This window comes from Stegostoma tigrinum, chromosome 21 (genome assembly GCF_030684315.1).
Source record: "Stegostoma tigrinum isolate sSteTig4 chromosome 21, sSteTig4.hap1, whole genome shotgun sequence".
In the NCBI taxonomy this organism is placed as follows: Eukaryota; Metazoa; Chordata; class Chondrichthyes; order Orectolobiformes; family Stegostomatidae; genus Stegostoma; species Stegostoma tigrinum.
This window is the reverse complement of record NC_081374.1, coordinates 44,893,209-44,909,217: the sequence shown is the minus strand read 5'-3', so window position 1 is coordinate 44,909,217 and position 16,009 is coordinate 44,893,209. Positions and strand designations below refer to the sequence as shown.

General features: G+C 44.5%; 1 protein-coding gene across 1 annotated transcript in view; it reads left to right on the top strand.

Moving 5' to 3' along the window:
- LOC125462862 (sodium-coupled monocarboxylate transporter 1-like) overlaps positions 1-16,009 on the top strand; it is an 81,862-nt gene that overhangs the window by 19,387 nt on the left and 46,466 nt on the right. The window contains exon 6 of the mRNA XM_059653229.1: positions 15,053-15,193. Coding sequence (XP_059509212.1) covers positions 15,053-15,193 — 141 coding nt within the window. The remainder of the gene's footprint in view (positions 1-15,052; positions 15,194-16,009) is intronic.

Sequence of the window (16,009 nt, the reverse complement as noted above, 5' to 3'; positions counted from 1 at the left end):
GCCTCTAGCTGATTAACAATACTAGAATCTACCCAAAAACGTGAAAAATCACCCAGGTATATCCTGTAATCAAAAGGCAGGACAGATTCATCCGTGCAATTACTGTCCCTGTTGGTCATAATCACTCCTACCCGATCATCAGTAAAGTGATCAAGCAGCACTTGCTTAACAATAACCTGCTCATTCATGCTCTGTTTAGGTTCCTCAGCTTCTGATCTCAGTACATTCTTGGTTCAAGCATGTATTTCTGAAGAGAAGTGCCAGAACAACCGCACTTGATATCAAGGAGCCTGGAATTAATAATCGGTGGAAATTTTCTGCTTATTGGTATCATTTCTGTCACATAGGAAGATGAGATTGTAGACATCCTCAGCGAACTGGTATGTTTGGTTGTAGACTTTCGTCACCCTGCTAGGTAACATCGTCAGTGCGCCTCCAGTGATAGGTTGGTGTTCTGTCCCGCTGGTTATTTAAATGCCTCGGTTTGCTGGAATGGTTGGCATTACATCGGGTTCTGTTTTTCAGTGGTTTGTATATTGGGTCCAGTTCAGTGTGTTTGTTGATGGAGTTCTGGTTGGAATGCCAGGGCTCCAGGAATTCCCTAGTTTGTCTAGGTTTGGCTTGTGCTTTTATCGATGTGTTGTCCCAGTGGAATTCGTGTCCTTCTTTATCTGTGTCTATTGAGACCAGTCAAAATTGGTTGTGTCTCTTGGTGGCTGGTTGGTGTTTGTGTGTCCTTATTATCAGTTTTCTTCCAGTTTGGCCTGTGTAGTGCTATATGTGATATGAGGCATATAAGTAACAAGTGGGACCGAACACCAACACTTCACCAGAGGCACACTGATGATGTTACTGAGCAGGGTGACAAAACATCTGCCATCAGACACACTGGCTCAACAAGCAAGTCTACAACCTCATCCACAATGCAAGCTACAAGTCTTCTCAAAAACTTTATACATAGAATGATGGTTTTGATGGTGGAGGTCAGATGTCGAGATTCCAGAACATCTCGGGAGTTCCTCAGGGTAGTGTCCTCGGCCTAACCATGTTCAGTTGCCTCATCAATGACACTCCCTCCGTGTTAAGGTCAGAAGTGGGAATGTACACTCATTTACTGAAAAATGGCTTAGTGTGAGGGCAGCTCTGTGGCTCACTGGTTAGCATTGCTGCCTCACAGCACCAGGGACCCAGGTTCGATGACAGTCTTGGATGACTGTGTGTGAGGAGTTTGCACATTCTCCCCATTTCTGTATGGGACTGATCATTGCCCCTCTGAATGCACAATTTCTAACTCAAATGTGTCACAAGTTACACCATACTGAGACAAACTGAGACAATAAAGCAGCTTCACACTAAGCCAGCCATAGTGGTCCCATGATCCATTCCTACACTTTGTAAATGTGACCTTTAAATTCAACTTAAATATACCCATCCTTTCAGCCTTCAAATTATAACAATGAACTGCAAGAAAAACAAACGTAACAAACAGAAAAAGACAATAAAATGGGTCGGATCATGCTGTGAAATGTTTGGACCCAATGGTCAATGTAGAAGCTGTATCATGCCTAACTGAAAGATGAGACCTGCCAACCCACCTGGAACATCCAAGAGCCTCTTTCACCTGACTGCTTCTATTTTGGGGGAGTTGAAAAGGCAGTTTAAAATGTTTACTTTTCCTTGCACCTGTCACCAGGAAAAGATTTCATGATGATGGGCTTGTAGCATAGATTGAAATTGGCCGTTAAAATTTTGTGGGTATCATTAGAGACTTGGCTGCAAGAGGATCTGGGCTGACAACTAAATATCCAAGGATACACGTCCAATCATAAGGAGAGGCACACGGTCGGAAGAAGTTGGGTTGCCTTGTTTGTGAGAAATTAAACTAAATTGGTAGCAAGAAGTAATACAGGATTGGAAGGAATAGAATCTGTGTGGGTAGTTGAGAACTTCCAAAAGTTAAAAAACATTTAAATGAGTAATGTACAGGCTTCCTAGCAGTAGTCGGGATCATAGATCATAGAATCCCTACAGTGTGGAAACAGGCTCTTCAGCCCAACAAGTCCACACTGACCCTCAGAGTATTCCACTCACACCCATCCCCCTATAACCCACCTAATCTGCACATCCCTGAACACTGCGAGCAATTTAGCATGGCCAATCCACGTAACCTGCAAATGTTTGGACTGTGGGAGGAAACCAGAGCACCAGGAAGAAATCCACGCAGACACAGGCCGAATGTGCAAACCCCACACAGCCTGAGGGTGAAATCGAACCTGGGTCTGTGGCGCTGTGAGGTGACAGAGCAACCGTGCCACCCTTTGTGGGGCAGAAACTAAATCGGGAGAGAGAAAAGACGCCTGTACTTCCTGCCTCTTCTGATAACTACCCATCTATTAACCTAGAGTCATTGACCTACACTGTTGTTCAGCAGTGCCCAGAATTTGTAATACTCATTCATGTTTCCATGTTCCCTACCCTGTCTCTGGTCCACTTCATTAAGCTGGATAAGCCTCCAAATAGTTTGCTAGCTTCCAGCTCAGACTTCTCGAATAACCTACTTTCTGGATGTGAGTTTGCTCGCTGAGCTGGAAGGTTAGTTTTCAGACGTTTCGTCACCATTTTAGGTAACATCATCAGTGAGCCTCCGACGAAGCGCTGGTGTTATGTCCCGCTTTCTATTTCTCTGGTTAGGTTTCCTTGGGTTGGTGATCACCAACATCACCAACACAGGAAATGACATCACCAACCCAAGGAAACCTAACCAGAGAAATAGAAAGCGGGACATAACACCAGCGCTTCGTCGGAGGCTCACTGCTGATGTTACCTAGAATGGTGACGAAACGTCTGAAAACTAACCTTCCAGCTCAGCGAGCAAACTCACATCCAGAACCTCAACCTGAGCTACAAATCTTCTCAAAACTCGCTAACCTACTTTCCTTTTTCAGCCTGCAGCAGCCGTGGCCCTCAACCAGTGAAATTCCTCCCTAAATCTCATCATCCCTCTATCTTGCACTTGCTTTCAGAGCCTCCTGAAAATGTAACTCAGAGCCTACTACCCCCAGATGATGCAGATTTTCTGAGGTGAAAAGTCTGATCAAACTTCTGAGAAATAACTGGTCATTTTTTCTACTCAGAACAGTACAGCACAGGAAGCTATTCGATCAACCAAGACTGCGCCAACACACATTGTGTTTGTAAAAACCTTTTGTCTCTACATGGTGTGTATCCCTCTATTCCCTACCTTTATTTATTCATTCATGAGATGTGGGTGTTGTTGGCTGGGCCAATATTTAATTCCTGTCTCTAGTTGCCTTTGAGGAGGTGGTGGTGAGCTGCCTTTTTGAACCGCTGCATTCCACCTGATGTGGGTTGATCCACAATGTTGTTAGTGAAGGAATTTAGGTTATTGAGCCAGTGACCGGGAAGGAATGGTAATATAATTCCAAGTCAGGACGGGGAATGGCTTGGAGGGGAACTTGCAGGTAGTTGTGTTCCCTTGTCCTTCTAGATGGAAGCGGTCGTGGGTTTGAAAGGAGCTATTTAGGAATCTTCGGTGAATTTCTGCAGTGCATCTTGTAGATAGTACACACTGCTGCTACTGAGGATCAGTGATGGAAGGAGTGAATGCTTGCAGATGTCAAGTGGACTGCTTTGTCATGGATAGTGTCAAACTTCTTTGGGAATTGTTAAAGCTGCACCCATCAAGCCAGTGGGAAGAATTCCTTCACGCTCCTATCTTGTACCTTGTAGATGATGGATAGACTTTGGGGAATCAAGTGATGAGTTACTCGCTGCAGTGTGCCTTGCCTCTGACTTGCACTTGTTACCACTGTATTTATGTTGCTGTGGACCAGACCAAACCCCCTCAAAATATACTAAGAAGATAACCTAGACCCTAATATTTTCTTACTTTAAACGCAAGTGCCGGATGTTGTTATCCTGATGTAATTTGAATGGTGAAACTACTGGTCTTGAAGCAAAACACACTATTCATACACCATGGTTAAAATATAACAAAAATAAGAAGAAATTGGAATAACAGTTTGATTGGAAAACTTAACAGAATAATGGATTATTTGACTATTAAACAGTAACTGTTCCAATATAGTAACATCCTATAAACACACCCTTGGCAAAGATAAATTTAGTAAAATGGATGGTCTCACGGGCAATTTTCTAATCCAGGAGGAAAAACATTAAGTGAAATTTCTGAGAGAGAGAGTCGCAGGAAGAGATGTACTACACCTTCCAAACCAAGCTTCAAGACCCCAGCAACTGCTGTTGAAAAATTAAACTAAATGTTCTGGCTCTGAGGGAGCTTGACCCCATCCATTCAGGCTCCTTCTATTCCAACTTAAAAAAAACACAGAGCCTTGCACGCTGTTTACTTTAATGGATTCAAATATTCACCTCAGCACCATTGTCTTAAAACCTCCATTCAAGAAAAAGATCAAAATATACCTCTTACAACCATGGTATCATCACAATGTGGCATGTCCAGTTGAGTTTCTAGTTAATTGTAACCTCCAGGATGGAGACAGTGGGAGATTCAGTGATGGTAACACCATTGAATGTTGAGGGGAAGTAATTCAGTTGTCTCTTATTGGTGATGGTCATAGCCTGACATTTGTGTGGCACGAATGTTGCTTGTCAGCCCGAGCCTGGATATTCTCCAGATCTTGTTATGTTTGAACATGGACTGCTTCAGGATCTGAGGAATTGTGAATAATGCTGAACATTGTGCAATCATCAGCGAACATCCCCACTTCTGGCCTTATGACGGAGGGAAAGTCATTGATGAAGCATTTGAAGATGGTTAGGCCTAGAACCCTGTCCTGAGGAATTCCTGCAGAGGTGTCCTGGAACTGAGATGACTGACCTCCAACAACCATGACCCATCTTCCTAAGTGTCAGGTATGACTCCAACCAGCAGAAAGTTTTCTCTCTGATACCCATTGATTCTATTCAGGTGTCCGCCAAGAAGCCCCTTCAATATTACTATTGTTTTCACCTCCACTACCTCCTCTACAGTGCATTCCAGGCACTTACCACCCTCTTGTAAAAAACTTTCCCCTCACATCTTTAAATTTACCCCCTTTTACCTTAAACCTATGTCCCTGAGTAACTAACATTTCTACCCATGACCCTCATAATTTTGTAAACTTCTATCAGGTTGCCTCTCATTCTTCAACATTCAAATGAAAACAAACTAGATTGTCCACTCTCTCCTCATAGCTAATACTTTCCAAATCAGGCAGCATCCTTGTAAACAGTTTCTGTACTCACTCCACATCTTCTGGTAGTGTGGTGACAAGAACTACACAATAATCCAAGTGTGCCCTCACTAAAGTTCCATACAGCTGCAATGACTTGCCAATTATTATACTGTATGCCCGACCAATGAAGGCAAGCATGCTGTATACCTTCTTGACCACCTGATCCACTGATGTTGCTAATTTCAGGGAACTGTGGACCTGTATGCCTAGATCGCTTTATATATTCATGGTACTAAGGGTTGTGCCATTGATCGGATGTTTCGCTCTTGGATTAAATCTTCCAAAATACAATGCCTCAGATTTGTTCAGATTAACATCTGCCATTTCTCTGCTCAAGTCTCCAGCCTGCCTATATCCTACAGCATCATCTGGCAGTCCTCCTCAATATGCCCAGCTCCACCAGTCTTTGTGCCGTCCGCAAACTTACAAGTCAGGCCATCTACATTCTGGTCCAAATCATTTACATATGTTACAAACAACAGGGGTTCCAGCACTGATCCTTGCAGAGCACCAGTGATCAAAAATCTCCAGTCAGGAAAAAACCTTTTCACCACTACTCTCTGTCTTCTATGACTAAGCCAGTTCTGTATTCCTGATACCAGCTTACCATGGATCCCATGCGACTTTACTTTTTATATCAGCCTGCCATGAGTGATCTTGTCAAAGGTCTTGCTAAAGTCCACGTAGACAACATCTACCACTCTAACCTCATCAATCATCTTCATTACTTCCTCAAAATAGACGTTCAGATTTATGAGATATGTGCATTGCCGCACAAAGCCATGCTACCTATTGCTTACTAGTCTGTATTTTCCAATTGTGAGTAAATCCTATCACTAAGAATCTTCTCAATTATGTCTTGACAGCTGAAGTGAGGCTAAAATAGTGATCAGAGATAATGACATCGCCGAGGCCAAACACCAACTCTCGGACACCTCCTCCTACTGCCCCCTTGATCATGACTCCACCCCTGAGCACCAAACCATTATCTCCAATACCATCCATGACCTCATCCCTCGGGTGACCTCCAACCCACAGCCTCCAACCTTATTGTTCCCCAACCCCACACGGCCTGTTTCTATCTCCTTCCCAAAATCCACAAACCCGTCTGCTCTGCAATGGCTGACCTATTGTCTCTGCCTGCTCCTGCCCCACCGAACTCATCTCCACCTATCTGGACTCCATTTTCTCCCCCTTGGTCCAGGAACTCCCCACCTACGTCCGTGACACCACCCATGCCCTCCACCTCCTCCAGAACATCCAATTCCCTGGTCCCCAACACCTCATTTTCACCATGGACGTCCAGTCCCTATACACCTGCATTCCTCATACAGATGGCCGAAAGGCCCTCCGCTTCTCCCTGTCCGGCAGGCCCAACCAGCCCCCCTCCACTGTCACCCTCATCCACCTAGCCAAACTCGTCCTCCCCCTCAACAACTTTTCTTTCGACGACTCCCATTTCCTACGGACAAAGGAGGTGGCCATGGGTACCCGCATGGGCCCAAGCTATGCCTGCCTCTTTGTAGGTTACGTGGAACAGTACCTCTTCCGCACCTACGCTGGCCCCAAACCCCACCTCTTCCTCCATTACATTGATGACTGTATCTGCGCCGCCTCTTGCTCCCCAGAGGAGCTCAAACAGTTCATCCACTTCACCAACACCTTTCACCCCAACCTCAAGTTCACCTGGGACATCTCCAACATCATCCCTCACCTTCCTGGACCTCTCTGTCTCCATCTCAGGCAACCAGCTAGAAACTGATGTCCATTTCAAGCCCACCGACTCCCACAGCTACCTAGAATACACCTCCTTCCACCCACCCTCCTGCAAAAATTCCATCCACTATTCCCAATTCCTTCTGCTCCCAGGATGAGGCATTCCACTCCCGCACAACCCAAATGTCCGCGCTCTTCAAGGACCGCAGTGGTTGAGAACGCCCTCGATCATGTCTCCCACATTTCCCGCAACACATCCCTCACACGCCGCCCCGCAATAACCGCCAAAAGAGAATCCCCCTCGTCCTCACGTACCACCCCACCAACCTCTGGATCCAACGTATCATCCTCCGACACTTCCACCGTCTACAATCCGAACCCACCACCCAAGACATTTTTCCATCCCCACCCTTGTCTGCCTTCCGGAGAGACCACTCTCTCCATGACTCCCTTGTCCGCTCCACACTGCCCTCCAACTCCACCACACCCGGCACTTACCCCTGCAACCGCAGGAAGTGCTACACTTGCCCCCACACCACCTCCCTCCCCCCATCCCAGACCCCAAGATGACTTTCCATATTAAGCAGATGTTCACCTGCACATCTGCCAATGTGACATAGTGTATCCACTGTCCCCATTGTGGCTCCCTCTACATTGGGGAAACCAAGTGGAGGCTTGGGGACCGCTTTGCAGAACACCTCTGCTCGGTTCGCAATAAACAACTGCACATCCCAGTCGCGAACCATTTTAACTCCCCCTCCCATTCTTTAGATGACATGTCCATCCTGGGCCTCCTGCAGTGCCACAATGATGCCACCCGAAGGTTGCAGGAACAGCAACTCGTACTCCGCTTGGGAACCCTGCAGCCCAACGATATCAATGTGGACTTCACAAGCTTCAAAATCTCCCCTTCCCCCACTGCATCCCAAAACCAGCCCAGCTCGTCCCTAACCCCCACTGCATCACAAAACCAGCCCAGCTCGTCCCTGCCTCCCTAACCTGTTCCTCCTCTCACCTATCCCCTCCTCCCACCTCAAGCTGCACCTCCATTTCCCACCTCCTAACCTCATCCCACCTCCTTGACCTGTCCATCCTCCCCGGACTGACCTATCCCCTCCCCACCTATACTCTCCTCTCCACCTGTCTTCTTTTCTCTCCATCTTCAGTCCGCCTCCCCCTCTCTCCCTATTTATTTCAGAACCCTTTCCCCATCCCCCTCTCTGATGAAGGGTCTAGGCCCGAAACGTCAACTTTTGTGCTCCTGAGATGCTGCTTGGCATGCTGTGTGCATCCACCTTCACACTTTGTTAACTGATGTGAGGCTCACTGGCCTGTTATTTCCCAGATTATCCCTGTTTCCCGTCTTAAACAAAGGAACAATTTTAGCTATTCTCCAGTCCTTTGGGACATACCCTGTGACTAAGGAGGATACAAAGATTTCGTATAAAGCCCCAGCAATTTTTTTTTGCCTCCATCAGTATTCTGGGATAGATCCTGTCAGGTTCTGGAGAATTGTCTATATTATTGCTTTTCAAAATATCCAACACCTCCTTTCTGATATTAACATGCCCCTGAATATCAGCACACTCCAGGTATGTTAATCATCGTTACCAGCCCCCATGTTCCTCTTCTTTGGGAATATTGATGCAAAATATTCCTTAAGCATCTCACCTCCATGCATAAATTCCCTCCTCTTTCCTTGCGTAGATCTACCCTTTCCCTAGCTATCCTCTTTCTCCTTATGTATGTCTAAAACACTGGGATTTTTTAAAATCCAATTTGTCAAAGACACTTCATGGCTGTTTTAGCCCTCCTGATTGCTTGTTTGAGTTCTTTCCTGTTATCTTTGAATTCTTTGAGGGTTCTGTTTGTCTTCAGTTTCCTGAACCTTCCGTATTGTTCTTTTATATTTGTGACTAATCTCTCAATTTTTCTTGTCATCCTAGGTTCCCAAATCTTGTCATCCTTATCCTTCATTTTCACAGGAAAGATATTGGCCCTGAGCTCTAATCAACTGGTCTTTAAAAGATTCCTACATGCTCTCTCAGTCGCCCCCCAATCTACATCCATCAATTTCTGTCTAATATTGTGGTTGTCAGCCTTCCTCCAGTTTATACTTTCACCTGAGAACTACTCGTACACTTATCCATGGGTAAGTTAAATCTCACACAATTATGGTCCCTGTTCCTGAAATGCTCCGCCACTGAAACTTTGATAACCTTCAGTCAGTTCATTCCCCAATACCAAGTGTAGTATGGCCCCTTCCCTGGTTGAACTATTAACATGTTTTTCATAAAGCCGTTCTGGACACACCTAACAAACTCTACCCTACAACCAACCCCCTGGACTAAGCAAGTCCCAGTCAATGTAGGGGAGTTTAAGATCAACTACCACAACAACCCTAGTTAACAAGGTGTAGAGCTGGATGAGCTGGGTTGTGTAAAGGTTCTGTATGGAGTCCAGTCACAATCAATTGTGCGCAAATTGGAATGCAGGACATCATAAAGGAACCGTTTATCTGGAAATGTTTGTACACTGGATTCTGAAAATTACACGCTGTATAAGATCATGTTCACAAGTACAAGTATTTCTAAGTCGGATATTCGGAGACAAGCAGCATCAGAGGAGCAGGAAATCTGACTTTTTGGATCTGGACCCTTCTTCAGCTGAATAGACTTGCTGTATATGTAGTGACCGCGGACACTGGAAGTATTCCTGATTTCCTATGTATTGCAGGAGGAGCAGGTTGGGTTCTCCTGCTATTTTGAACCTTATTGACAAAATCAACCTTATCGACTACAGACAATGATCAAGGAACAGATTACACAACCTTACCCACTCACTTGTCACCAAATTCTGGTCTCTTACTCCTGTTTTGTATCCCTAGCAGAGTACAATTACAAAAAATAAGTACTCTCTCAACGCAAACCTGGTTCCTGAGGAGCGAAGCTGATGTCATTTTTTGCTTCATGATATCACATAAGAAGCTCCACTCCTCGCTCCAGCTCCACGTTCCATCTGACTGACCCTGCTCCTCAGGTATTTATCCTGCTACCGCTGACACTGTTCATCCCCAGGTTTGCTCTGACTGACCCTGCTCCTCAGGTATTTATCTTGCTACCGCTGACACTGTTCATCCCCAGGTTCAACCTCTTTCACTCGGTTGGTGCTGCTATCATTGGTCAGACAGACCTCAGTCCAGGCCATGCTCCTTTGGTATTTATTTTGCTGCTGCTGTAGCTGTTCAACTCCTGCTGGTGAGGCAGTGCCTTCACTTCCTGTGCACCCCAGCCCCATTGTGAAAACTTTGAATTTCTCCCTGGAGTGTGAGAGTCTTTGTGGAATGGTGCAGGTCACACTCAACTGCCGTTACTGCAAACTGTCTGGACAACTTGTGTAATAGATGCCTTTTTCTCAGTCTGCAGAAATCTGTTCCTTTCAGGCCTTACTCCAGCCAGCTGATCACAACTATTTCAGAAAACCTGAGGACCTTCTGCCCCCAGGTCCTTCATTAAACAAGGGAAGGTTCACTCAGAGTGACTTAATGAATAAATGCTATAGATTTAAAAGAAACAAAAATAATTGTTCGGAATAATCTGCCATGTAGTGTAATACTTTAAAACACATTGGAACCATTCAAATAGGTACTGGAATTAATCAGAATTTGATATGAAACATTAGGGTACTGAACGTTGGAGAATTAGGGTTCTGAAAGGATGAAAAGTTGAGAGGTAAGGTACTGATTATTAGCCATCCGAATGCACAGTTTCTAACTCAAATGTGTCACAAATTAAACCATACTGAGACAGTGAAGCAGCCTCACATAATACCAGCCATAGTGGTCCAAATTATCCATTCCTACACTTTGTAAATGTGACCATTAAATTCAACTTAAATGTATCCATCGTTTCAACCTCCAAAGTATAATGTACACAATGAGAATCTCCAAGTTATTGGCTCTTTTTTATATTCTATATTATCTAATGTTACTGGACATCCTTCATCATAAGACAAGGGACTTTGTGTCAATGATTTCTGGTATTTCTGCGGGTGACCACTGCTAGTACCTTGTGTTATTTGCCATTTCTACCAGTAGGAGGTACTGGGCAAGGGTTATATGAACAGAGATAATGGGAACTGCAGATGCTGGAGAATCCAAGATAACAAAGTGTGAAGATGGATCAACACAGCTGGCCAAGCAGCATCTTAGGAGCACAAAAGCTGACGTTTCGGGCCTAGACCCTTCATCAGACGGGCTCTGATGAAGGGTCTAGACCCGAAATGTCAGCTTTTGTGCTCCTGAGATGCTGCTTGGCCTGCTGTGTTCATCCAGCTTCACACTTTGTTATCAAGGGTTATATGAAGTTGTTCACTGCCACCAATGCTCCTTTGTCTTTGGCAAAAATCATGAATGCTCATAGAGGGTACACTCCTGTAGAGTACAGAAGGGGTACCGTTAACAGAAAACAACAGTTATTAACAATAAGTACACCAGAGTTAGGCATTCATAAGACTAGGACCACAGGAGCAGATGTCTCAACTCGCTCTAACAGCTAAAGTCCTACTACTGATCTCTACCCACAATCTGTGTGTTGTCACAAGTTAACTGGGAAGTTTGCATTGACAATTGTGCTCCACAAGTTATCACAAGTTAACTGGGAAGTTTGCATTGACAATTGTGCTCCACTTTTCCACAGGCCATCGTGAAATATATAATGTATAAAATCACAATGAGACCACAAAAATGACCAATTTGTCTGACTGACTGCTACTCAGGACAAAAGCACTTCACAGCAGGTTTTGTCTAACAATGAAATAATTATTTATTGTAGTACACCTAAATGCATCAAGAGCAGAGACTGTGCAACCTTCAAAATCCTGAAACACAGATACATTCAATCTTGATTTAAGACAGACAGAAGTAAAATGGCTTAACATATACAGTAGGTGGGAAAAAAAAGTATATATAGATAAACAAAATTCTGAAGAACAAGACTCCAGATCATAAGGTTGGCAGTAATTTTCTCGGTCCTTTAGATTTTTTCAATGAAGATATACTATTGGCTGTAGGTTAATGGTTGTTCTTTGACTCAGTGATTGATCACACTAACATAGACCTTGACTTGTTTTAGGTTTTTTTTTCTTTTAATCTATCTTGGTTTCTCTGTCTTCTAAACACACACACACACACAGCAGAGATGGATGTTCTCTTTGAGTTCTGGCCATTTTTTGAATCTCTTGTGCTATTGCTGGCACTTGCAGCATTTTAACATTCAGCAGCTCAACTAATCTGAGAGGATTATTGTCAGGCAGAATTTCCTTAACTGGAGAGATTCTTGCTGCTGCTCAATATCAAATTCTCCCACTCCCTGCTTCAAAAAGAACATTATATTGCACAGCTCAAAAATGTGCAATACTTGATTGCCAAATTGGTGGGCTTCTGTTTCAGTTTACTGTCCCAGAAAATAAAATACAAAGTGTCTCCGAATATCTGACTTAGAAATACTTGTACTTGTGAACATGATCTTATACAGCGTGTAATTTTCAGAATCCAGTGTACAAACATTTCCAGATAAACGGTTCCTTTATGATGTCCTGCATTCCAATTTGCGCACAATTGATTGTGACTGGACTCCATACAGAACCTTTACACAACCCAGGGACTGTATATAGTCTCTTACAGAATGACATCAATAACTAGCTAAAGCCAATATAACAAAACATGAACCCCATCAGAACCATCCCCTTACACAACATTTCAGACATAATTCGATTTACAATCTCTTTGTTACTTTGGCAAATACAGAAGCAATGTCATACAAGATCACGGTCTAGAGGAAATTATCAATTTTTTGTGTAGTATAATCACCAAGAGAATTTCTTGATCATATTTAAGTTATGCTGTATTGACAGACCTGTTGCGGAGATTTAAACTCCTACTCCAGGTTGATAGTTTGGTGCTGTGCAGCGAGAGTGCTGAATTATTTGGGATGTTACAAGTAGTTCTGCTATAACATGTTAACGTGAATTGGCTATAATGCGATTGATGGATAATGCAAACTTCCTGCTGTACACGTACGGTGATTCTCTATAGTGCATTTTTCTACGGTGTGATTTTCTATTGCGTGCGCTCGCACAAGAACACAACTGTCACGTTATAAGAGAACTACCTGTACTTTGTAATGGAGACTTTAAAGTGATGCCCTGCCTGCCCCCTCAGGTCGCTGTAAATTATCCCATCGCACAATTCAAAAAAGAGCAGTGGGGTTTACTTCGAGTTTAAAATTAGCTATTTGGGACATTGTGAAATTTTGAGAAGTGTTGTATTTTTGTATGATAACGTACAAGTTATTTACATTTCCTGAGCGCATGTAGTGCATAGCTCCTTGAAAGTGGAGCAGCAGGTAGACAGGGAAATGAAGGCGTTTGACATGCTTGCCTACAGTAGTCATAACGTTGAGAATAGGAGTCACGATTTCATGTTGCGATTGTGCAGGACATTGGTGAGGCCACTTTTGGAATACTGCATACAATTCTGGTCGCCCTTCTTTAGGAAGGATATTGTTAAACTTGAGAGGATGCAGAAAAGATATACAAGGATGTTGTCAGTACTGGAGGTTTCAGCTATAGGGAGAGGCTGAATAGGCAGGGACAATATTCTCTGGAGCGTCAAAGTCTGAGGAGTTACCTTATAGACATTTATAAGATCATGAGGGTCATGGATAGGGTGAATAGCCAATGTCTTTTTCTACAGGTGAGCGAGTCCAAAATTAGAGGATGTACTTTTAAGATGAGAGGGGTAAAATTTAAAAGGGAGCTGAGGGGTAACTTTTTCATGCAGAAGGTGGTACGTGTCTAGAACGAGCTGCCAGAGAAAGTGATGAAGTGAGTACAGTTACAACATTTAAAAGCCGTCTAGATGAATTAATAGGAAATGTTTAGAGGGATCTGGGCCAAATCCTGACAAATGGGTTTGGGTCAGATTGGGATATCAGGTCTGTACAGATGAGTTGGATGGAAGGAGATAATGGGAACTGCAGATGCTGGAGAATTCCAAGATAATAAAATGTGAGGCTGGATGAACACAGCAGGCCAAGCAGCATCTCAGGAGCACAAAAGCTGACGTTTCGGGCCTAGACCCTTCATCAGAGAGGGGGATGGGGAGAGGGAACTGGAATAAATAGGGAGAGAGGGGGAGGCGGACCGAAGATGGAGAGTAAAGAAGATAGGTGGAGAGAGTGTAGGTGGGGAGGTAGGGAGGGGATAGGTCAGTCCAGGGAAGACGGACAGGTCAAGGAGGTGGGATGAGGTTAGTAGGTAGCTGGGGGTGTGGCTTGGGGTGGGAGGAAGGGATGGGTGAGAGGAAGAACCGGTTAGGGAGGCAGAGACAGGTTGGACTGGTTTTGGGATGCAGTGGGTGGGGAGGAAGAGCTGGGCTGGTTGTGTGGTGCAGTGGGGGGAGGGGACGAACTGGGCTGGTTTAGGGATGCAGTTGGGGAAGGGGAGATTTTGAAACTGGTGAAGTCCACATTGATACCATATGGCTGCAGGGTTCCCAGGCGGAATATGAGTTGCTGTTCCTGCAACCTTCGGGTGGCATCATTGTGGCAGTGCAGGAGGCCCATGATGGACATGTCATCTAAAGAATGGGAGGGGGAGTGGAAATGGTTTGCGACTGGAAGGTGCAGTTGTTTGTTGCGAACTGAGCGGAGGTGTTCTGCAAAGCGGTCCCCAAGCCTCCGCTTGGTTTCCCCAATGTAGAGGAAGCCGCACCGGGTACAGTGGATGCAGTGAGGGTCTGTTTTTGTGCTTTATGACTCTATAACTGTCAGAACAGGCAGCTATAGCTACAAGTAAATGCCAAAATGAAAGGGCTAGTCTTTTCAACGGGTGGCACTGCCTCACTACTGTGCTTCTCTGCCACCTGAGATCAAGTACTCACATGGGCATGTGTGCATGATGGTAGCACTTTGTCTCTAATGTCTCATTGTTATTCCAACAATAAAACGACAGCAAATCAAACAGTCGATCCTCACCACTGTTTTCTTGCCTGTTCTCAGCTTTGATCCAAGCCCAATAAGACGACACACCTTCTGGACGATCGTGGTTGGTGGAACTTTTGTGTGGACAGCTATTTATGGCATCAATCAGTCTCAGGTTCAGCGGTACATTGCTTGTAGAAGCCAGTTTGAGGCTAAGCTGTAAGTATTTGATCTTCAGTTGTCTAGATCTATTGAAGTGTGTGACATGGTGCTCAAGTGGTTCAGTAGTAATTATGTTACAAGTGCTACAAATAAACCCACTTCGTGTTGTCCACAATCTCTAGGTATTCTCCGACCATGTCACCAGCTCCTCTCTATTCGTCTCACTTGTTATCCTGTTTGTAATACTGTGCAGAGGAATCCCAGCCTAAAGATTAATTCAGTCAAACTGCTGTCACAGATGTCATTGGATGTGTGTTGCCCATTCAAAAGAACACGTCAGGTGTCCAGAGGCTGGACCTAGGGGACGCTGTCTCAGAACTGACTGTGGAGTTGAGAGGATGCAGTAAAGTGTTCCATGTTCAATTTACTCTCCTTCTACCTTGTATTCTAATTATTGTTCCAGTGAACCACAATTACAACACTTGGTAATGTGAGCAGGATTTGGCCCACCATCTGTGTGGGAACACTTTTTTTTGTTGGGAAAATAGATATCACATGTACTTTACTCCCACAATCCCATGCTGTTTTTAATGTCAAAGGAAGCAGTCACACGTGGACTCAGACCCCGGGTAATGCCAGGGAATAATGGTAAGTACTGAGGTGTGGGCCAAGAGAAGTGGCTGTGAGGGGTACACAGGCTGCAGCTGATGGCTGAAGAGGGGACTATGCATCTGGATGTTCCAAAAACGTTGCAGAGAACAGTCGTGAAGGTTCTCAGGCTGTGGTCAACGCCAGTTGAGAATGGTACAAAAACGAAGTTGCTGGAAAAGCTGAGCTGGTCTCGCAGCATCTGTGAAGGGTAAAACAGAGTTA